Source organism: Populus nigra, chromosome 4 (genome assembly GCF_951802175.1).
Source record: "Populus nigra chromosome 4, ddPopNigr1.1, whole genome shotgun sequence".
NCBI classification, from domain to species: domain Eukaryota; kingdom Viridiplantae; phylum Streptophyta; class Magnoliopsida; order Malpighiales; family Salicaceae; genus Populus; species Populus nigra.
Genome location: NC_084855.1, coordinates 949375 through 972337, shown reverse-complemented (window position 1 = coordinate 972337; position 22963 = coordinate 949375). Strand labels below are relative to the sequence as shown.

At 35.4% G+C, this 22963-nt stretch overlaps 4 protein-coding genes across 6 annotated transcripts; 2 read left to right on the top strand and 2 right to left on the bottom strand.

Moving 5' to 3' along the window:
• Positions 1–397: 397 nt before the first annotated feature.
• On the top strand, positions 398–8248 carry LOC133691093 (uncharacterized). Of its 2 annotated transcripts, none has more exons than XM_062111428.1 (14): positions 398–718; positions 3218–3329; positions 4143–4255; positions 4930–5052; positions 5130–5356; positions 5545–5620; positions 5769–5855; positions 5956–6036; positions 6183–6215; positions 6388–6441; positions 6530–6571; positions 6788–6866; positions 6947–7017; positions 7641–8248. In XM_062111428.1, exons 1-14 carry the CDS (start codon positions 554–556, stop codon positions 7728–7730), a joined length of 1353 nt encoding a protein of 450 aa, XP_061967412.1. In that variant the 5' UTR covers positions 398–553; the 3' UTR covers positions 7731–8248. The 2 variants fall into 2 exon arrangements, with proteins under 2 accessions (XP_061967412.1, XP_061967413.1); XM_062111429.1 differs by lacking the exon at positions 398–718 and adding an exon at positions 729–1908.
• A 3266-nt stretch (positions 8249–11514) lies between these two features.
• On the top strand, positions 11515–17068 carry LOC133692415 (phospholipase D delta-like). Its single transcript, XM_062113329.1, has 10 exons — positions 11515–12605; positions 13219–13335; positions 14020–14214; positions 14350–14631; positions 14726–14794; positions 14918–15065; positions 15320–15468; positions 15836–15985; positions 16211–16411; positions 16599–17068. Exons 1-10 carry the CDS (start codon positions 11709–11711, stop codon positions 16890–16892), a joined length of 2502 nt encoding a protein of 833 aa, XP_061969313.1. The 5' UTR covers positions 11515–11708; the 3' UTR covers positions 16893–17068.
• Positions 17069–17230: 162 nt separating this feature from the next.
• On the bottom strand, positions 17231–18042 carry LOC133692416 (plastocyanin B, chloroplastic). The gene has a single exon (XM_062113330.1). The coding sequence runs from the start codon at positions 17876–17878 to the stop codon at positions 17372–17374; it is 507 nt and encodes a 168-aa protein (XP_061969314.1). The 5' UTR covers positions 17879–18042; the 3' UTR covers positions 17231–17371.
• A 3102-nt stretch (positions 18043–21144) lies between these two features.
• LOC133691403 (uncharacterized) lies at positions 21145–22306 on the bottom strand. 2 transcript variants are annotated; one of them, XM_062111893.1, is made up of 4 exons: positions 22133–22306; positions 21976–22058; positions 21628–21885; positions 21145–21479 (listed from the first exon to the last, which is right to left on the bottom strand). In XM_062111893.1, exons 1-4 carry the CDS (start codon positions 22245–22247, stop codon positions 21366–21368), a joined length of 570 nt encoding a protein of 189 aa, XP_061967877.1. In that variant the 5' UTR covers positions 22248–22306; the 3' UTR covers positions 21145–21365. The 2 variants fall into 2 exon arrangements, with proteins under 2 accessions (XP_061967877.1, XP_061967876.1); XM_062111892.1 differs by having other exon boundaries at positions 21145–21542; positions 22133–22305.
• Positions 22307–22963: the final 657 nt, after the last annotated feature.

The following is a 22963-nucleotide window of genomic DNA, read 5'->3' as shown; positions in this document are numbered from 1 at the left end:
AGGAACAAAAGAATCGTATTTTATGGAAGAAATTTATTAGGCACAGATGTGATATATTCTCGTTAAATGCGAAAACATTAGATTTATTATGAAAATTATTTAGAAATCTCACTTTCATGTGAATTGCACTGTGATGTGATAGTTTTTATCCCTGTAATAAATCTGGCATGTAATAAAATTCTTGGAATTTTGTTAGACTATTGTTTTTACATGGCTCTGCAAAAAATAAAGAACTTTGGGGTGTTTACGTTGTAATTACGGGACACTTGTAGAAAAAAGAAAAAAGAAAAAAGAAATCATATTTAATCTAAAGAAATGATAAAACTTTCCCTTTTATCTTCCGGTATTAATTACAGCTAGAGTATCACACAATTTATCAGCATAAATAACTTCACTTGCTCTCACGAATATAAATATGGAAGTGCGTGTTTAACTTATTCATCCAAAGAAATCTCTGCAGCTTTATGTGTCACTTGTGGGTTCTTTCGGCAAGGAGTGGGTTACTTTCTTTTGCTCCTTCCCTTCCTAGTCCCACTTCAGCTGTTGTTGAGAAATGGAAAAGTTGTCAGGTTTAAGTCATCTCTTCATGACAATATTTCTGCATAATTTCTCAACATTTATGGTGATCCCTGCCATTACTGATGTCACAATGTCGGCCTTATGCCCTGGAAGAGATGAGTGTTCTTTGGCCATTTACCTAACCGGATTCCAACAAGCGGTATGCTCTTCTGTTTCTCATTTTCTTTTTGCCGTTTCCCATTAAACATTCTTAATGATTTCACTCATGTCTTCACCCTTTCTCTGCTAATTTAAGGTCACGATGCATGATTCTGTTCTTTGTTAATTATGAACCATTTGTTTTCCCATCAATCATTTACAGGCATAATATATCTTACTTTAAGTTTAGTCCTTGAAATTCTGGTTAAAGTGTCAAACATATATTCTTCTTGAATCCAAAATCCAGTATCATGAGGCCACAGTGTGGTGTATGCAGTTAACAAAAAGAGTTTCTCTGTCCTCTCTGCCTCTCCAATCATAGGAAGTTTCCTTTCAGTTTCAGTAGATATACAGTTTGGATGCACTTGCCACCGTATGCGGAGAATCTGCTAACCGCTAACTCATACCCCACCTTTTCACTTTTCTGTTAATTTGAGTTTGATACAGTCAACTTTAGGGTTACCCCATGTTAACTTAACATAGACTAGAATAAGCCTAACCAAGAATTCTGCTGGACTGATCCATCTCTGACTCGATATGAAATGGGCTCACTCAAAACTCACACGCCTAGAGAAATTACGGTACATGAGTACGAAGCAGGTTCTTATGAAGTTCAGGACAAGAATTTCAAGCCATAATGAATCCTTTTACACTGCCACTGGTCTTCCCGCTTCGGTTGTGGTAAAATCAAGAAAGAAGAGTTAGAAGTAACTGACTTTACAAGGTTGCTGATTTCTTTGACATGTTTTTGGAATAGTGGTAGTTTTGCTGTCATGTGCTAGCGTTTACAGCAGTGAAATGGACACCCACTACCTCCCAAACGCTCAACTACGATAGTGCGCTTTAAATGTCAGATGCCTCGAGCCTAAACACAAGACATATTTTTTCCAGGTTATATGTAGACGTTATTTACTGGTGGTGCTTTAATTGCATGTTTTAATTTTATAGGTTTTGGTATGTAGCTTTTGCTTTAGTTAGTTCCTTCTTTGTGTTTCGAGAGCCTTCGCAAGCAAGGGAAAGAGAGATGGAAAAACAAAACTTTCGGCATTAAGCCATCTCTTCTTGACTCACTTTCTTCACTCCTCAACATCCATGGTGACTCCAGCCATGACTGATGTTTTTATGTCCGCACTTTGTCCTGGAGAAGATGAATGCTCCCTGGCCATTTATCTAAGTGGACTTCAAAAAACGGTAATTTTTGTTTTCTATTTTTTCTTCTTGTTATCATCAATTATTCTTGTTTCTTTTCAGGTGTTTAACCCTCAACCAATCATCGTCCTAAGTTAAATTTCTAGTCCTCGACCGTGCTAAAATTCCTTTCCAATTCAATCTACCAAAATATAAGCTTAATTAGTGAGTTTGTGCAAGAAGAAGAAAATTTTCCCTGCTAATTAATTGTGCTTATTGTTTTTAATCAAAAGCATTTTCCATTTAATTTTAGGCCAACAATAGTGACTGCTTTTAAGGATAATCATGCAGGTATAAAACTCTCCAATTCAAACCATGAAATTGGTGGAGTCTATTATCTCTATCTAATTTCTTCCATGCATATGCTATTTTTTTTCCCGAGCCTGTTTAATTATTAGGTTCTGATTATAATTTTATTTTGTTAGAGTTTTTGTTTTGAATGTTTTTTTTAAAGTGTATCTTATTTGAAAAAAAATATATTTTAATAATTTTAATATGTTAATATAACAATATTTTAATATATTTTTAATCTAAAAATATTTTTTTTTTAAAAAAACACAATGTTACGTGCAAAGCAAAGGTTTCAGTCTTCTATGACATGAATTAAATCAACCTCGTGAAACGAAACTTCCCATGGGTGTCGGCGTGTCGCCAAGCCTTTTAGCTCTTTCAATTTAAGATTCTTGTCAAAATAAAATAAAATAAAATATATCCAAGTGTCTTCTCATAAAAAAGCATCACCTTTGAGGACCCACGATCACATTTTGCCTACTATATTGTGTTACGAGTGTCGTGTTTTGTAGTTCATTGGAAGTACCACACAGCTTATTGGTTACTTTTTATAAAATTCAAACCTGAAACTTAATCTTAACCACTGGACCGTCTCCTGGGGAACAATGACAATAGTCGACAGTGACATGTAGGTTGTCGCAATCTCCCTTCTTTTTCTTTGGAACTCCTTTTTCTTCAAGAACTTTCGCTTGCCTGCCCTCTTACGCTCATATCCTTTCTTACATAGTTATACCGTCGGTCATGTATTGTTTCGTCACTTTTGTGGCTTAATCTAAGCTATGATTTGATGTCTGTGTAAAAATAATATTTAAGATAAGATGAACTTGGCCAGAGTCAAGTTTTGGATCGGCCGGTTACTTGATTAACATGCCGGTCTTTGAGGTTTTTTATTTTTTTCCACGGAAAGAAGAAAGACTAGGAGCTTGGAATTTTAGTTTAAAAAACTCCAAAAAAAGAAACATTGTTCTGAATGGAAGTAAAGAATTGGTGGCAATTAATAAAGATGTCTTGTTTTATGCAGATTATAGGGCTTGGGACGCTGGTAACGATGCCTTTGATAGGGAACATGTCGGACAAGTATGGTCGGAAAGCTTTGCTTACTGTTCCAATGAGTCTTATAATAGTTCCCTCAGGTAAGCATGTACTGTTTCGTTGGATTCCAGGAGATTTTCTATGAATGATCGAGCGGTAATTCAATAATCTACTGTCCTCGAAGAGCAAATAATTTAGCAGGGAATTAATTTTGATTATGAAAAAAAAAGCGTTTTTGAAGAAAAAAACTATTACTGAAAAGATTTGTAAGTTTATAATTAAACTGTCATGATCGACTCATTTCAAGCTTCCTATACATAGTTTTACTTTCCTTGTTATAGGTTGGGGATTTTCAACTTTATGGTTGGTTAATTGTTATTTGATTGTCAATATATATAAGCTGCTTCAATCAAGTAAGTTCAAGAAATTACAACTTTATGGTTGGCTAGTCATTATTTGACTTGATTGTGAATACAAGCTGTTTCAATAAATGAAGATGAGAAAAAAAAAATAATGACAAGAACTTTAGAACGATTACGTTGATTTTAAGCCTAATTATTTGACTGAACCCCCTTCAATCAAAGAAAATGAGAAGCTCATGACATAATTAATCAATAAAAATATATCAAAATATTTTTATTTTTATTTATTTTTGTCATTAATATATCAAAACCATGAAAAAGCATTAAAAATATTAATTATATATATATATATATATATATATAACTAAATACACCTTTATAAAATACCAAAATATAGATTTAAAAACAAACAAAAAAATGTACTCAGTGAATCTAATTCACGCCATTATTATTGAATTAATTAGCAAGACCGATCGAAGTCAATTTTCTTTTAATCGATTTCTTTAAGAAAATGCTTGCGGGAACCGTACTTGAGTTGAAATATTATTGCAGCCATATTGGCCTACAGCAGGACCAGGAACTTCTTTTATGCGTATTATGTCGTCAGGACTCTCGTGGCCATGGTCTGTGAAGGAAGTGTCCAATGCCTTGCTCTCGCCTATGTGGTAAACACCTTCCCCCCCTTCTTTCGAAGAATATTACTGTACATTTATACTTGTACCTCTGCTGGATATACTGTATGGCTTGGTACTTTCATTCCACAGGCTGTAAAGCCCACCAGTTTTTTTAGACTGGTTAAAAGCCTAACATTGTTTCTGGATCATGCTCAAACAGGCCCAATGTTGTAAAATGAAAGTCTGCAATTATTTGCTAAGCAGCGCTGCGATTCGTCCGAGTCAGTCACACTTGTTGATATAGTTATCATACTTGGGTCTGAATTGGTCGAGGCTCGGGCTCGTGATTTTGTTAAGTGAATCCATGATTAACCTGTTTGTATTTTAAAATAATATCATTTTAAAAAAAAATTAAATTTGTTTTTATAGATTTAGACCTATCGGACCACTGGACTTTACCGGTCAATATCCATCATGATTGGAAAAAAAAAAAAAAACCAACCTGGGCTAGAGTCGACATATTAACGAATCAAGATCGAAATTAGTGTTTGTTGACCGATGTTCAGCACTGAATATTGTCAGGCCCTATTTTAAACTACAAAGAACAGGCTTGGAATCGGGTCGGTTGGTTTTGATTAAAAAGTGAACTGGGCTAAAGTAATATGAAACAACGCGGCCCATTTTTTGTCTTCGTTTCCCTTTAGATCATCTCTTTCTATCTCCAGGCAGACAATGTTCCGGAGAGTCGGCGAGCCTCGACGTTTGGGATTCTTTCAGGCATTGCATCCTCCGCTTTCGTATGCGGAAACCTCTCCACTCGTTTCCTCTCCACCTCCTCCACCTTCCAGGTACAAAACACACACTCTCTCTCCGTCTCCGTCTCCTTTTCTTAACGTTTTTATCATTAACTTAACCTTTTCATCAGGTTTCTGCCTTAGTGGCAATCGCAGCTCTAGTGTACATGAGGTTTTTTCTTCAGGACTCCATCATCGATGAACAACTCTCTACGCCAATACTAACATATAAGGGGAACGGGAAAGGAAAAGGAAAAGCTAATGCTGCATGCTTTGCACATGAAATTCCAAGCAAAAATGTGCAGGTTTTTAAATCAGCACCTTCCTTGGAGGATATGCTCTGCTTGCTTAAGAGCAGGTTAGTGGCTCCTCCTCTATAAATCGTAAACTTTTTTCTATTGATGCTTCAACTGATGAATATGTGGGAGAAAGGGAATTTGTGCCAAGGCATTCTACTTGTAACAAGTGCTTGACTTTACTCGCTTCTGAAGTTTTTCTGGAGCTTACGTTGTCGCAAATATTTATATGTATAGTGATTATATGCAGTGTGACCCTTTCGCAAGCTGCTGTTGTTGCATTTTTCTACAGTCTTGCGGAAGTTGGCCTTCATGCTTCATTAATGGTACCTTCCTAATTACATGAATTAGGCTTACCGTGTGTTGTAAGAATGATTCAATATCATTAGGCGCACTGCCCCCATTATCATTTGGGTTTAAAAACAAATTCATCATATTTATGTATGAGACTTAATGGTAATTTTTTCTTTGCAGTACTATTTGAAGGCGCAATTTCACTTTAGCAAGGATCAATTTGCTGTTTTGATGGTGATTTCTGGGATTGCAGGGACCGTTTCACAGGTAATTGTAAACTCTATTTTGTTTCGGTTTTAATGACATTCTCTGTCACTTGTTTCCCATAGTGCTTTCCAACATAGAATTATTGGTGAACAACCTGCAGTTGGTTATTATGCCTATATTGACTCCTGCTCTCGGAGAAGCAAGGCTGCTTGCAGTGGGGCTCTTTTTTACCTGTGTACATGTAAGCACCTTGTATTCTATACAATTTGAATTGAGCCCAAAATGTTATTTGAAACCAGAATAATGTCCTCAACTAGTTGTTAGGTCTATAAGCTGTAACCTTTATGTCAGGTCGTGTCATTGAATAATTTATGGCATTGGATGCAGGTGTTTCTTTACAGCATAGCGTGGACCTTCTGGGTACTTCTTTGAAACTTAAGACATGACAACAAGCTTCTTCCTTTTGTTTTTTATGCCTTTTCTTTTACTTTGTATTAGGTTTTTCAATATTACTCATTGTTTCTGGTATATGCTTTCTCTAATTTTTGTTATGTCTTCGCATTGCTAACTTCTTCAAAGCTGATCCTTACAGGTGCCTTATGTTGCTTCCATGTTCTCTCTTTTGTTTGTGTTTTCACAACCATGTGTAAGTAATTGCTTCATTTGTTATTGTGAAGTTCGTCTTCATTTAGCTTACAGCATTCTCTAAATAATATTACAAAGATAAATTGCAGATGCGAAGCATTGTGTCCAAGCAAGTTGGATCCTGTGAGCAGGTACTATATTTACCAGTGGTTCAAGATTTTAGTCGGTAGACCGAGTCTTGACAGAAAAGAATGCATGTTAAACAACAAATGAAGTTATCCTGTAGTTTGCATTCAATATTCTTCAGTTCAAGACACACCAAATGTCTTCTTATTTGCATATGGATATGGGTCCTGTTTGTGTAGCCTGAGTGCCTTTAATGCTTATAATTCTCTTTTCCTTTTCAGGGGAAGGCTCAAGGGTGCATTTCTGGAATAAGTTCCTTCGCCAATGTCATTTCTCCCTTGGTTTTCTCTCCTTTAACAGGTGAGTGGAGTTTCATTTTTGAAATTATTTTCTGGCCTAAAGTTCAAACGAAAACTAAAAAAGTCAAAATTGTTTTCCAGCTTTATTCCTCTCTGAAAGGGCGCCGTTCCCCTTCCCTGGTTTCAGTATTATGTGCGTCGGATTTGCATCGGTAAGAGCTTTTACATTATGTTTTGTTAGTACTGAGCAATAGCCAAAGCTTAATCTGTTCTATAATGAGCTAGGAATCTAGTCAGTTTAGTGAGGTGTCCAATTTAGTTGGGAGTTATGGTACCAGACTCTGTCGAACACAAATCTATTAAGTCTACACTTAAGGCTTAGCCTGATCTGCCCATAACTCCAGTCTATCCAACCTAGCCATAGTATCTAGTTGACAGAGCCCATATGGAATTGATGAAAACTTTGTTTAAGGCTGTCAAGTTGCAAGCTGAGATTGAATATAAAAGCACAAGAACTGCCATAACTCCAGTCTGTTCAAACTTGGCCATGATACCGAGATGCAAACTGTCCATCTTATATCTATGAAACTTATGTTTGAGAGACTCAATTTGCAAGCTGAGCTTGAATTTTAAAGCATGAGAACACCATTCAATCAACTGGACCTCCAAAATGGGGCATCCCAGCTCAATTTTCACTCCCAGTTCCCCTGTATCTTAGTGTGAGGATTGTGTGCATTTTAATCTTTGCAGGACTCTGTAAGCTCTTTGTGTTGCTATTAAACGTAGTGTTGACTATTTACTGATAATTTTCATTCTCCTAAACAATTTTATGTAGATGATAGCCTTCATTCAGAGTCTCATGATGAGGACCGCTCCTCCCATTGCAAATCAAAAGGTCGTTAATTCCAACTATGTGGATGCCTAGTTATTAAAAAGGTTTCTCAAACAACAGTCATAGCTTCTCTGGTTTTAAGCTGAGCCCTAGTGTTCTATATCTTATCCTCAAAACCTCCCTGGTATATTTGTTTATGGGGAGTACTAGAAACCAAGATTGGAATTTCTAGAATCGAAAGTCTCGTCTAGCTACATTGGATCCATGCCAAATGTAAGTTCCAAACCATTTCATCTCTAGACCTGAACCTCCAAGAGTGGACAGCAAGATGCCAGAGCTTAAATTCTGGATGGCATTAGTGTCAGGTGTTGACAGTGTAGTTTGTATTATTATATAGGGTCTGTGGATCGCTTGCCCGAAAAGTAACAAACAACTTAATACATGGGAAGCAATGTATTACTTTTTTTTCATGTGCACTGCTCTCCGAGGAAGAAAGGGAGACGTGTAAACGGATTGTTCGTGTTAAGCCAAATATAAACTAGTTTGGCTCCCTGCAAGCAGATTCTTGGACCCGTGATCTCAACGTAAAAAAATTATTTTTTTCTTATTAATCTGCATGTCTTGAGAGATCAAGCAAGGTTTTTGGCATTGACACGTGACATTAAATTTAATGATTGAAATCCAGCTAACAAAATATAAAACATAAAATATACACGAAGTTGAGTGTCACAAGTTTTATTAAGTTTGACTCGAGTTTATGTTATTGAGTAATCGAGTTATTTCATTTTTATTTTTATTTGGTTTAAATTGGGTTAATTAAATTATAAATTAATTTATTATATTTTTTAAATTTAATCAAATCAATATTAAAATTAATTTAAATTAAACTCAACTCTATCACAATTTTTAAATCCAATCCAATAATCAACTTAAGGTAAATTATGGGTCATGAGACAAATGACTTGACATGGTAGGTGGCTTGAATCAGGTTAACTTGAGTTAATTTATTTTTTTATTTTATAAAAAATTGAAATTAAAAAAAAATTGATGGGTTTTGACTAATTTTTTCTTATGTTAATCGGGTCGTGACCTTTTTATTTTTGTTGATACACGACATAACCTAGATCTCCACTCTCCAGTTACAAATCAACCTACCGATTCAAATCAAATTTCAAAACAATAACTTATCGAATTTAGCCCAGTACTAGCTATTGACCAACATTCTGTCATGAGCCAAAAAATTTCTCTTACAAAAATATTCTACATGCATGTTTTTTTTTTGACATATTTTTGTATATAAAAAAATTAAATGCGAATTAAAAAGCTTATGCATGCATGTAATTAAATAAACCAAGAATTATATATATTAATAATCGAAAAAAATTATTAATGATAACTAAAAATAAAATTGAAAAAATCAAGACAGGTATAAATCAAAATATTTAATCTTATAAGACAAGATATTTACCCGATAGTCTCTACTGATTTTTTTTAAATTAAATTTTTATTCAATTAAACACTACTAACAATAGAAAAATATATTAAATTGATTGAAAATAAAAGTTAAAAAGTATTATGCAATGTAGCATATATTAGAAATGTCATCTAAAAATAAATATTTTTTATTCTAAGAAACAAAGTTCTTGTATACAAAATAAAAAAAAATACTATAGATGAATCAAGATAATCTTTTTAAAAATTAAATATGCACAACACCATAAAAAAATATTTTTTGTCCAAAACATGTTAAATAAGCAAAAAAACAAATCACATATGAGGGATATTAATTAAAATATAAATTTAAAATTTATTTTAAAAAAATATATGTTAAAAAACAATATTGATTTTAAAAAAGTAATATTAGAAAAAAAATTCCGAGTATCATGGCTTAACTCGTTAAACTTATAACTCAGACTATGAACTCAACCAGGTTCAATAAATTCTTTCCCTTAAATTTATATCCAACCTAAAAAGAATTTAAAGGAGTCGACACTATAGCCTGGTGTGCCTAGGTCACTACAATGTAAAGGCTAGGAGTGTTAGTGGGCCTCCAAGCTGAGGTCGTGGGTATACTTGTTTTTATTTTTTATTTTTTTTAAGGGGTGAATTACAGGTTTTTCATTTTTTTTCCTAGAAAAAAAGTAACTAACACGTCACTCATCAAGGCAGATGGCGTATTGTATGCTGGCTAAGATTCAAGCCACCACAGTGGAGCTTATAAAATCAGGTCATGACTCTTTTAGTAAAAAAAACCTAATTTTAAGTCTTTTCAACTTAAAAACATCTCACTAACACCTTTGTAACACCCATAAATCATTTCATCAACTCCAAATATTAAAAAAATAGTTCAAAAATTCAAAATCAAACTGGGTTAGTTTTGACTTCGTCGACTTATATATATTTTTGTGCAATATTGAGACTATAAACAACCAACGTGAAACTCTTTTCATCTCATGGAACTCATGGGAACCAAGAAAATTCATTTTGGAGGTTGGAAATGGAGTGAATGATGATTTTTTTTCTCATCACTGAAATTCGGCAACCCCTTTTTTTAACAAGGAACTGAAAAATAACACAAATGAATTATATCAAAGTTGATTTTTAAAAATATATGAGGACCTAAATTGTATTATTTCGAAGATAAATGATCTAAGTGTATTTTTCATGCAATTTCTGGCATGCCTTCTATGTTAGTTATATTTTGCATTTTGATCTTTTTTTTTTAATTTCATAATTAATTAGAAAATTAAAAGTAATTGACTTTTAATTAATAATAAAATCTTGAAAACCAAAATGAGTTACTAGAAAATAATGTTACGTGAGTGTTTCAATGGTGCCAAGCTACAGTTAATCAGGCACGCCTTTTAATATATTCTATAATATAATATAATAATAATAATAATAATAATAATGTAATAATAGCTATCTTGCATACGAGAGATAAGAAAACGCAGCAAAGTGAATGGTTTGAAGAACCCGTACGTTACAGAAATGAAAAAGGTTTCTATCCTCCTCGATCCCCCGTCATCAGAGCTGCCACGCCACGTGCCAACTCGTGCTGTTAACTCTCTGCATTTAAGGAAACTAGGAGTTGTTAATTACGCTTCAAGAAGCATCAGATTAGGTTGGCAAATTTCTTGATTTTGATTTTTCCTTTTTATTTATTGCCGGACCATCACATGGTTTTCGAAACTCACAACTGTCCAGCATCATTCTTTTTAAAATATTTTTAATTTAAAAATGTATTAAAATAATATTTTTTTAATCTTAACTGCTTCATGTATGAATTTAGATTTTTAATTAGATCAATCTGAATTAATTAATTAATTTTAAATTTGAATTAATCTAGATTTTAAAATATTTGGATGGTTTTAGTGTTGTGTTTGTGCTAAACATTAAATAAATAATCTACCTGACCGTAGAAGTTAATTAGATGTCGACAGAAGTTTATTCTAAAATGGCAAACTGAATTTGGCGTGAAAGAATTAAAAAGCGAGGAGCTTTGTTTTAAAATGTTTTAAAATGTTTAGCACAAACACAACACTAAAAATATATTAAAATAATATTTTTTTAATCTTAACTGCTTCATGTATGAATTTAGATTTTTAATTAGATCAATCTGAATTAATTAATTAATTTTAAATTTGAATTAATCTAGATTTTAAATCAACCATTTTCTACGAGGCAATCCGAGGTATATAACACTACCTGTTGGCTAAAACAAAGCTCCTCGCTTTTTAATTCTTTCACGCCAAATTCAGTTTGCCATTTTAGAATAAACTTCTGTCGACATCTAATTAACTTCTACGGTCAGGTAGATTATTTATTTAATGTTTAGCACAAACACAACACTAAAACCATCCACGTGTCACTATATTCTTCGCTGTTAATACAGCTCACACCGCCCCAGACTCTCCCCCGTTTCTTTCCGCGTTCTCCAAGCCTTCAGTTTAAGCCCTGTTTGGCTTCATCGGATAAACCGAGAAACATACCGCGATACGGTTACTATAATTACACTTTAGTATCCGACATTTCACGTTCCTCGGCAAGGTTTTTTGACTTGCTTTTAGAATGGCAGCAGCAGACAATAATCCGATGACAGCAACATCGATTCTCCATGGAGACCTCGAATTAAAAATAATCGAAGCTCGACGGTTACCAAACATGGATTTAGTATCAGAGCGTCTCCGTCGGTGTTTTAGCGCATTCGACCCATGCCGGCACCCATTCTCTAAAGAAAGAAAGAAACAGCAAAACCATCGACGCAAGATCATTACCAGCGACCCGTACGTAACAGTCTGTGTCTCGGGAGCAAAAGTCGCCCGCACGCGAGTGATTTCAAACAGTCAAAACCCGGTTTGGAACGAACATTTCAAGATTCCTTTGGCTCATCCGGCAGAAAAGATTGATTTTTACGTGAAAGATAATGACATGTTCGGTGCTGAGTTGATAGGGACCGCAAGTGTTGAAGTTGAGAAGATTTTGTCAGGTGAAACGATCAGTGCTTGGTTTCCCATTATTGGATTGTACGGAAAACCGCCAAAAACTGATTGTGCCCTTTACGTCGAGATGAGGTTTACGAAATGTGAGCAGCCTGATGACAAACTCGGGGTTGAGAATTGTTATTTTCCGGTGAGGCATGGAGGGAACGTTACCCTTTATCAGGATGCGCATGTGCCGGATTCGGGCTTGCCTAAGATTGAATTGGAGAATGGGAATGTGTTTAGGCATGGGAAATGTTGGGAGGATATTTGTCATGCTATAGTAGAAGCACATCATTTGGTATATATAGCTGGTTGGTCGATTTTTCATAAGGTGAAATTGGTGAGGGAGCCTTCGAAGCCATTGCCGAGAGGTGGGGATTTGAATTTGGGAGAGTTGCTTAAGTATAAATCACAAGAAGGTGTGCGAGTTTTGTTGTTGGTTTGGGATGATAAGACTTCTCATAATAAGTTTTTTCTTCGTACGGTATGTTTTTTTTTTGACTGTTTGAATATTTTTTTTATGGGATAAGATATGTTTTTGGATTCTTGGATTTTGTTTTTTTAATTGATGTTTATGACGAGTTCTTGACTGGAAAGGACAGAAATAATTGGTGACAGTGATACCTGAGACTGGAATTTGTACAGTACTAGAATCTTGCTAAATTTGGATTTTGATACTTCTGGCTTTCTTGAATTTGGATTTCTTTGTCTGTTCACAGTTGGTGTTTGATGGGTTAAAAAATTGAAGGATTTGTTTTCTTTGATTCTTGGATTCTGTTTTTTAATTGATTGTTTATAGGGCTACTGGTGGGAAAGAAGTTGCAGCTTGGTCTACTGTTTATACCAACTGGGTTCTTGCTAAAATTGGACAGATGATTGACTTGTTATTAATTGCTCGAAGTTCAACTGGCTTCTCTGTATATACATGGTTTATTTAGTGAATGTGGAGGATTTATTATATGTTCCTGTTTTGGTTAATTTTTACTGTAGAATTAAATTGTTGCTATTTGCTGAAAGTGATTCTATACTTGAGTTATCGTTGGTTGAATTGTGATTGGAGATTCTTAATCGTAATGTTGAAAAGGTTTTGCTTGCAGAATGGAGTGATGCAGACTCATGATGAAGAAACTCGGAAGTTTTTCAAGCATTCTTCAGTGAATTGTGTGTTGTCACCTCGTTATGCTAGCAGTAAGCTCAGCATTTTCAGGCAGCAGGCATGCTTAGTTTTCCACTTACTGTACCATCATTTTCTTCATCAGTTCTAACATGACTAATCACTAATACAGTGATTGTTTGATTATTAGAAGTGCTTGCTTATCATATGAGCAGTGGTTTGCAGTTTTTTCTGGGCCTAGACAGGGCGATACTTCTAGCCACATCTTTGATCATGCTATCTTGTCCTGTTTCTTAAAAAGTTAATAAAGGATTGAGGAATTAGAAATAGAAGGAAAATAGGTTTATTAAAGATGAAGTCTTCCCTGCTGCAGAGATCAAAAACATGTGCACACCTGTTTATTGTATTTTATCCTCAATCCAGAGTGAATTATTAACAAATCATCAAACTTAGACATGTGTGTCAAAATGTCCAAATTTGGTTTGATTATGAATGAAAGCCTGGTTCATTCTTTAGCCAGGTGATTCTTGAAAGAGATCTGTTGTCCATGTAATGTCTGTATCATTTTTAAATGAATTTGTTAGTGACTGTTATATAAACTATTAAATGGGAAAAGGTGATATCCTAACATTGTCTAATCAAGGTTATGTTTCTTCGATGCTGGTGATATCTATAAAATTCACTTGGAATGCCTCTATAAGTCTAACATCCATAGATTTCACTCTTATGTTTTCTGATTGAACAGCACCTTTGCTGACAGCTTTATTGTGATATCTATTTTCAGGTCATTGGGACCCTCTATACACACCATCAGAAATGTGTACTTGTGGATACACAGGCATTTGGAAACAACCGGAAGATAACTGCTTTTATAGGGGGTCTAGATCTTTGTGATGGCCGCTATGATACACCAGAACATCGCTTATTTCGGGATCTTGACACTGTATTTCAGGATGATTATCATAATCCAACTTTTCCAGTGAGTATTCAATTTCTGTGATGATACACTGTGATCAATCTTCATGTTCAGGATTTATATTTAGCATGCTCTTCCAGATCATTGGCGCTAGCATAGCGAACTATCCATTTACCTTGTACGTTCTTTTAATGGTAGGCAGGAACAAAGGGTCCAAGGCAACCATGGCATGATTTGCATTGCAAAATTGAAGGGCCTGCTGCATATGATGTGCTTACTAACTTTGAGCAGCGATGGAGGAAAGCCTCAAAATGGTCAGAGTTTGGACGAAGTTTCAAAAGGGCAACTCATTGGCGTGATGATGCATTAATAAAGTTAGAACGGATCTCATGGATACTTGGTCCTTCCCCATCAGTCCCTAATGATGATCCTACATTATGGGTGTCTGAGGAAGATGACCCTGAAAACTGGCATGTTCAGGTTCATTAGCATGCACTTTTCTATGCAAACCTTTTGGACTTCTTAAAGTCTTTGTAACATAAAATTTTCATTAGTGGCTCTTGTGAATTGACAGGTTTTCCGATCTATAGATTCAGGATCTTTGAAAGGATTTCCCAAAGATGTTTATCAAGCTGAAAAACAGGTTAATTTTTTTGTAGACTGGAAAATAGTGTGTGACCTTTCTGTTGATTTGGCATGACCATCACCGCATTTGAATTTTTACATTACCGTAATTGATCAATTCTATTTCATCTTTTTGTTGCAGAATCTCGTTTGTGCTAAAAATCTGGTTATTGACAAGAGCATTCAGACAGCATACATTCAGGCAATCAGATCTGCCCAACACTTCATATATATTGAGAATCAATATTTCCTTGGGTCATCATTTGCGTGGTCGGATTATAAAAATGCAGGTTATTTCACTGTCTTAAAAATATGCTTAAACAGTCACCTCATCTATACTGCTAAAATAAACCTTTTCTAACAGAGCATATGTCTTCTGTCTTAAACTCATAATCCTGGATTTAAAAACATTTCAGCTATTAATTTAGGTCTAGGTCACAGTAATACCTATTGTTTACTTGACTTTCATAACTGCCTCAGAAATTCTCATAAAAGGCACTTTTCCTTTTATTTTAACCATTTTTTTTCTTTTTGGTATGATTAGGTGCTGAAAACTTAATTCCCATGGAGTTGGCATTGAAGATTGCAAGTAAAATAAGAGCAAAGGAGAGATTTGCTGTTTATGTAGTAATACCAATGTGGCCCGAGGGCGTTCCCACTTCCGCCTCTGTTCAAGAAATCCTCTTTTGGCAGGTGATTTTACATGCAATTTTTGTCATTTCTTAAGCGTGAAGTTGAGAACACTGCAAGGATGGAGAGGAAGATTCAATTTTTTATTTTTAAAGTTTACCACATTTGCATCGCTTAAGAGTGAGACTATGTTCCAGATAAACCTTTTGTATCTTTTGTTGCATTTTTATAAAAAAATTTAATCTGCTTTCCTACCTTTATGCCACGCTTTCTGCTGGTAAAGGCAATTCTGTAAATCTCCATATTTTGCTGCTGTTAATTTCTTGAGCTATGGCAGTCATTTGTTTTCTTTGCAAGAGGGAAATTGTGTCCTACTTTATTTGCCATATGAATTTTATCCATGTGACTAATGTGTTTTTTTCTGTTACAGGGACAGACAATGCAAATGATGTATGAAGTCATAGCAAATGAGTTGAAATCCATGAATCTTGAGAATTCACACCCACAAGACTACTTAAATTTCTACTGTCTTGGTAATAGGGAAGAGGTGCCAGGTTCAAACAATTCTGGTGATCAAACGGTAACAATACTGCACGGAACTTATCTTCCACTTATCCAATGATCACATATTCTTTTCCAATAAGATAAAAACTTCTGATGACTAAAAAGGATCGATCGACTTCCATTCATTCATTGAGTGGAAAACGGGGAAGAGGCAGAGTTCCATTGATACACTAGCTAATTTCAAGCATAGCATCATATATGATCCTTTTGTCTTGATAATTTTGTGGTGACCATTTTTCAGGTTTCAATGTCTCAAAAATTTCAACGGTTTATGATTTACGTACATGCAAAGGGAATGGTAGTCGATGATGAGTACGTAATACTGGGGTCTGCCAACATTAACCAACGATCTATGGCCGGTTCAAGGGATACTGAGATTGCGATGGGTGCATATCAGCCCCATCATACATGGAGCAATAAGAAGAGGCATCCACTAGGCCAGGTTTATACCTTCATTATTGTAGTTCAAACCTGAAACAATTGCGTCCTTCAGTTTTATTGCCTCCATTCTAGGATATCCCAGAGCCCAAGCCAATTTAATTGCTATTGAACATATTCTCATTGGATATGCCTTTGTAAGGATTCTAACCTCGGTTAGCTGATCAAGCTTATTGATGTGTCTTCTTCAGGTATACGGATATCGAATGTCTCTCTGGGCAGAACACTTGGGGTTGGTTGATAACTTGTTTAAAGAGCCTGAAAGTCTGGATTGTGTCAAGAGTGTGAACAAAATCGCTGAAGATAACTGGAAGAAGTTCACGGCGGAGAATTTTACACTATTGCAAGGACACCTTCTTAAATACCCTGTGCAGGTAGATGGAAATGGCAAAGTAAGCCACTTGCCAGGACAAGAGACTTTCCCAGATGTTGGTGGTAAGGTGCTCGGAGTCCGTACAAACCTCCCTGATGCATTAACCACATAGGTTCCAGTTTTGTTTTCATTTACGAGAAACAACAACATACAGCTTATACTGATTCAATCAAGGTCTAGAGCCTTCTCAACTGTGCAGTTTACTGGTAGCTGCCAATGTACTATAATTCCAATTTGAATTTACTTAACGGAATGGTGAATAAAAAGATTAGTCTGATGAATTCTGTATCTAGATCTGGCCACAGCAAGAGCTTCGACGGTGCATTTTCCACTTATATTTTATAATTCTGCAGCTAGGGAAAAGGGGAAACTAGATCTGCAAGAATTATCTGGTAATTAATGTATAGGATTCAAACTGCACACGAATGCTCAAAGATGAAACATGATGCATCACAAAAAACTACAACGTTGATAAAAATTAAAGGGCATCATACAATCTCTGTCCATCCCAAACACTCTCTCATTACTGCTTTCCAAAAAATAAGAAGAGACACGTGAGATGATCCTTACAGATTCTTCATGTAATTAAACTTAATTAACGATCACTTTTCCCACCATGCCAGCTCCCTGGTGAGGAGAACAGTAGAAAGTGTATTCACCTTTGTCGCTCAAGGCAACTTCGAAAGTCTCTCCTTTGGCGTTGAGGAGATCCTCCTCGCTCATGGAGATTTTTGACACATCAACCCCACTTGGAACAGCGTCCTCGTCGAAGAGAACGTTATGTGGGAACCCGGCATTGTTCTTGAAGACAATCTTTTCACCAGCGGGTACAGAGAATTCGCTGGGAACAAAAGCCAATGATCCATCATCAGCTCCAAGCAAGACGTCAACGGCCATAGCATTGCTAGCAATCATTGCGCTAGCAGCGGTGGCGACAACAGCAGCACCGACTTCTTTCAATGAAGCCTTGATGCTGAGCCTTGGAAGTGGAGAGGCTGAAACCTTGGCACTGGCACTGACTTTGGCATTGGAGGCACTGGCTGCCTTAAGACCGGTGAAAGATGGGATAGAAACAGCAGCAGAGGTGACAGCGGCCATTCTTGAACTTTTTTGTCCTGGTTTTTGCTGGTCTTGTTTGTGTTGTGTGCTGAAGGCGATTAATCGGAAGGAGAAGGGAATCTAGCTGGTTTTAATGGCGATGGAGTGCAAATGTGAGGCTGAGAGGTTCTTTTTGTGTGGTTTAAATTTTGCAGTTGAATGTGTGATTAGATAATGCGTGGCAAAGTGAATGGGCAGACGAACTGGGTTATCTCTGAGGATTGCTCTCATTGGCTGGTTCGGATGTTCCTGACGTGGCATAAGTGTTTGAGCTGGACAAGAAACTGGTCCTTGATTTTTACCTTATCTTGAAATCTCAGGAATAAATTATGCTCACCACTATTTGCCCTTTTGAGAGAAAAATATTTTCTTCTTGACCAAGAGGGTGATAAGGAAGTTTAAACCCTTGGGCATTGATTTATATTGTGGGAGTATGATTTAAATGTTTTTTATTTAAAAATATATTAAAATAATTTTTTTAAAAAATTATTTTTAATATTAATAAAAAGTAATTTTATTTTAAATAAAAAAAATTAAAATTTTTAAAAACACAGTTTACACTACGTTTCCAAATATATCCTAAATCTTACATGTGTTACTAATGAGATGGAGGGTATTGTTATATTTTTTATTTTTAATATTTATATAAAAAATATTAAAAAAAATTAATTTGATATTTTTTAAGATAAAAATCAATTTAAAAAACAAGTTAAATCGTATAATCAGACAGATAATCCGTGGACAAACTAGGTCCATTCACTTTGCCATCCATTATCTAATCACACATTAACATTGCCATGCATTTCTGCTCAACAAAACGACTTCACTTCTTTAGTTTTGTTATCCTAGTTTGTTATTAAATGAAGCTAGAAATGGGATCGATCGACAATTAGCTACATGGCTGGCTTTCAAACTACAATTATCAAAGCAGGTTCGTGCTGTTCTTTCCCACAGCTGCACACCATCTGTTTCAATCATGTCCTCCAAACAAAATATATGGTAAAGATGGCATCTCTGTAGCGGATATTTTGGCTAATGACGACCCTTACGAGTTCATTTATTTTTACATTTTAAAAATATTTTTTTGAAAATAATTTATAATTTATAATTTTTATTAATTCAATTTTTTTATATTTTTAATTTTGATATGCGGGTATTAAAAATAAATTTTAAAAAATAAAAAAATATTATTTTAATATATTTTTAAATAAAAAATACTTTAAAAAAACAATTTTTTACGATTCAGACAGCCTTGAAAACCTGAAAACCACAGGAGTTTTATTTATTTATTTAAAAAGGAAGGTTTGGTGACTTGGTGATAATCATTGATATCACCAGGGCAGTGCCAGTCCAAGATCACTTCACCATAAATAACAACAAATTTAACCACAAGATGCTGTCTAATTTAGACATTTCATTATGCACACATGAAGAGGGCAGTTGAATAATTGGATTAAATGCAACTAATAAGCACTGAAAAATACTATAAATTAGAAGATGCACGTAAATGCAGTCAGGAAAGTAGTCGTACGAGAGTGATCACACTTGAAATGCAAGGCGCTGGAGCAATCGAAGGCCTGTTGGACCTTCAATTCAAATAGGCCCAAGAAATCCCTCTCATAGTTGAGAGGCAGAGCAGACTGTAACTACAAGAGTGAACCTCTTCCCTACTCCTTCAGCCCCTTTCGGGCTCGCATTTGCAATGTACTAACGATGTACTGCCCATGTAAAGATATTCTAAGCATCATTCACTAGCGGATGGTCCTACTCCTACCAAAAAACAAACTATGCATGAAAGCTGTGTCAAGACTTCTTTCTAGCCCATCAAATAAGACCGTAGATTAATTAGAGAAGCTTGCACAGCACCATTAGTCATCACTTTACCAAGATGCATAGATCAATAGACCACCCGATATTGAAACGAATATTTACTGTTAGAAATTAAAAATTTACAAGGTCTCCCAACAAAATCCCGTGGAAGGGCTCTGATATCAGGTCTATGCTTTGCTTCAACCATCCCCAATACCTGCAACTGCAGATGGCACAGTGTAGACTTTAAAGTCAAGAAACTTTGGCTTAATCAAATTATGTCCCAGGAAGGAAGCAAGCGCACTTTAATGCATCAGTTGCTAGCGCATCCTATTTGCAAGATGCTTAACAGCAAATGATTACCCGGTAGTAATTCAGCCAAACTACAAGTAACTTATTACGATTCACATATTGCCACCTGAAGGACTGCAGATCCACTGCAATCTACAGATGGTTCATCCAAAAGCACACACATACTGTCTGATTTTGCAGTCACCAACTACCAAGTTTTTTAAAAAATCAAAAGAAAATCCCAAAACACCATTTCCCACCATTTCCACCCTGGATCTAGTTTCTAAAAAAAAAGCAAAAAGGAAAGAAAACAAAGAAGACAGGTTTAAAATCTCAGTTCTAACATAAACGCATGTCAAAACTAAAAATCCATTGGAAAAAAATAAGAGATGCTAAGCACTGCAGATGGATACTGGAAAAATAAGAACATCTCAATCTGCTTGTCTTTCATTCAGCAAAACCTGACCTACCCAACTGCTTGCTCACAGAATCTCATTCTTGAATATAAACAGCTAATTCACTTGGTTTCTTGCATAATATCACCAGAAGTGTCTCCAATAACCGTTATTTGTTAAACAACACTATTCATTGGTCTGACAAATATCATTCTCCAATCGCACATGTTAGAGTTACAATATTTTCTATTTCCAATAATCGGGAAAAATGTCAGATAAGAAACAATAACTGCTATGATTAGTGACTACCAAACTAGCTTTATTGATATCCACTAATAGGTCTCCATAGAAAGTATAGCACAGGCTTAGGTACTCTGCATTCAAGCACATCAACCAAATAGAGCAGGGTTCCTAGATCCGCAGACTGACATCATATTTATCTTCTACCCTCTTAGGCTCTAATGATGAATTTCTCCTCAAGATATATGAATATCAACCACAATACCATATTGTGCCCACCAAAAGGGCCATTGAAAAGATTTTCATTTCTCTAACGGTAATTTGTAATATATATGAGGACAAAATGATTAAGAGCAATGCAAACAGGAGACCACGCATCCTCAAAACTTAGACTAGAATGCTTGTCAACTCACAAATTTCAAGAGATCAAAGCAGACCTATCACAACTTATGCATACTATCAAAATTCTAATCTCACAAGGTTACTGTTCAACAATACCAACGCTTGATCTTCCAAATTCCATCGACAACATTGTACGCAATTCCAGATAAAGTTTTTTCATTATAAATATTCACTCCTACATTATAACATTCTGTTCAGCTCAAAATGAAACCTCACTTGTTATTAATGACACTAACATTCCATCTAGAACTAATAACAACATGAAAGACCCCCATCTACAACCCCAATATACACCAGTTCCCAGTATAATAAACAGAATGTACATCATACGATCAATAATTTTCACCTCTTTAGATCGGAAACACATCGCTACCACCATCATCTCGATCATCATCCACATCAAACAACTTGAATCCACCATCCCATTTAGCGTCTCGATAATTAAAGCCCGGGTTCACATAGCACTTCATGTCATGAAACAAGTTCAAATTATCCACTAGCTTATGAAACACATTGCAACCGCAACACTGCAAGAGAAATAAATAAATAAAATTTAACAACAAACCCTAACACTCCAAATCAAATAAATAACCAAATTGACCCGATAATTACCTGAACGAAGACAGTGCCATCAGTGTAAGCATGGGGATTGAGAGCGCGAGTAGTTCTTTGACCACAAACATTACAAGTGAATGCCACGCGCATTCGCCTACGTGGAGATTTCGTGAAGAGAGACCACGGGAGAGTCGAGACTTTCTCCGTATTGAATCCGTCCTCGGACACAGCTGTCACTGAAGGTCCTTCCATGCCTGACCCTGTAGTCCATCCTCTCACCGATGCCGCACTCAATACCAATCCCATCGCCGCATCCTAATTCCCGAAATTGCCCCGATATAATCATCAATTTACCAATTTGTCACAGTTAAAAAAAAAAATTGAAAGAAAAATTAATTTTTTTACCTTGGAGAAAGAGGGGTTGTTGAAGAGAGGGACGATGCTGGAATCGTGAGAGCTGGATGGGAGATCCGAATCTTTCTTATCCTCTGAAATTATAAAAATAAAATAAAAACGAATTGTAAAGGAGAGAAATGATAGAGAGAGTGTGGAGGGGACTTACTTTTCGAAGAAACGTGGAATCGGAGGAGTATGGGAGGAGCATTCAGTTCCTTTCGTTTTGGAGAAAAGGAGGAGAGAGAGGAGGAGATTGCGGCGGAGGAAATTAGAGCTTCCATGGCGGAGAGACGCGAATGTCTTTGCAATGGCAGCGCCAGCAATGCTCGTGTGGAGTTGGGTTTTAGTGTCGGCCGATGCATAGTTTATGGGCTTCATCTCGAACCTATTATTAGCCCAAACTAACACATGTGGGCTTTTTTCAATCTCTAGCCCAAGGTACGGAAATAAAGAGATATTATACTATTGACGTGTTTGCTATTTTTTTTTAATGGTGCTTAACCAAATAGTATTTGACTATTTATAGGGTCCAATATTTCAACGTTTATTACTAAAAAACCATAGCTTGTACAAGAAATTGTATCCTTTTTGTGTTTGTAAACTATTTTCACGGAAATAAAGAAATTGTTGTACAGCTTGAAAGAAGAAATCCAATATTAGTTATCAAAATGTAGAATTTGGCTGAAAATATGTGGAATCTTTGAGAATATATGAACTAAGAAACTTGAACTAAATTAATTCAATTGGTTAATATTTACTCAAAAAAAATATAATAAAGAGCATTCTCGGATTATTTTGAACATTAATCAAATCTTAAGAACATTTTCTTATTACCACAATGTATTCAATAATTTTAATAATTTTTTTAGATGTCGTACGTACCAAAGATTTGAATCTTAAGAATTTATAAAAATATATCATCCAATTAATTTATTATAGTTAAATAGGTAGTTACTTCTCTGTTCTACTAAATTCTAATCGAATATTTAACTTGACT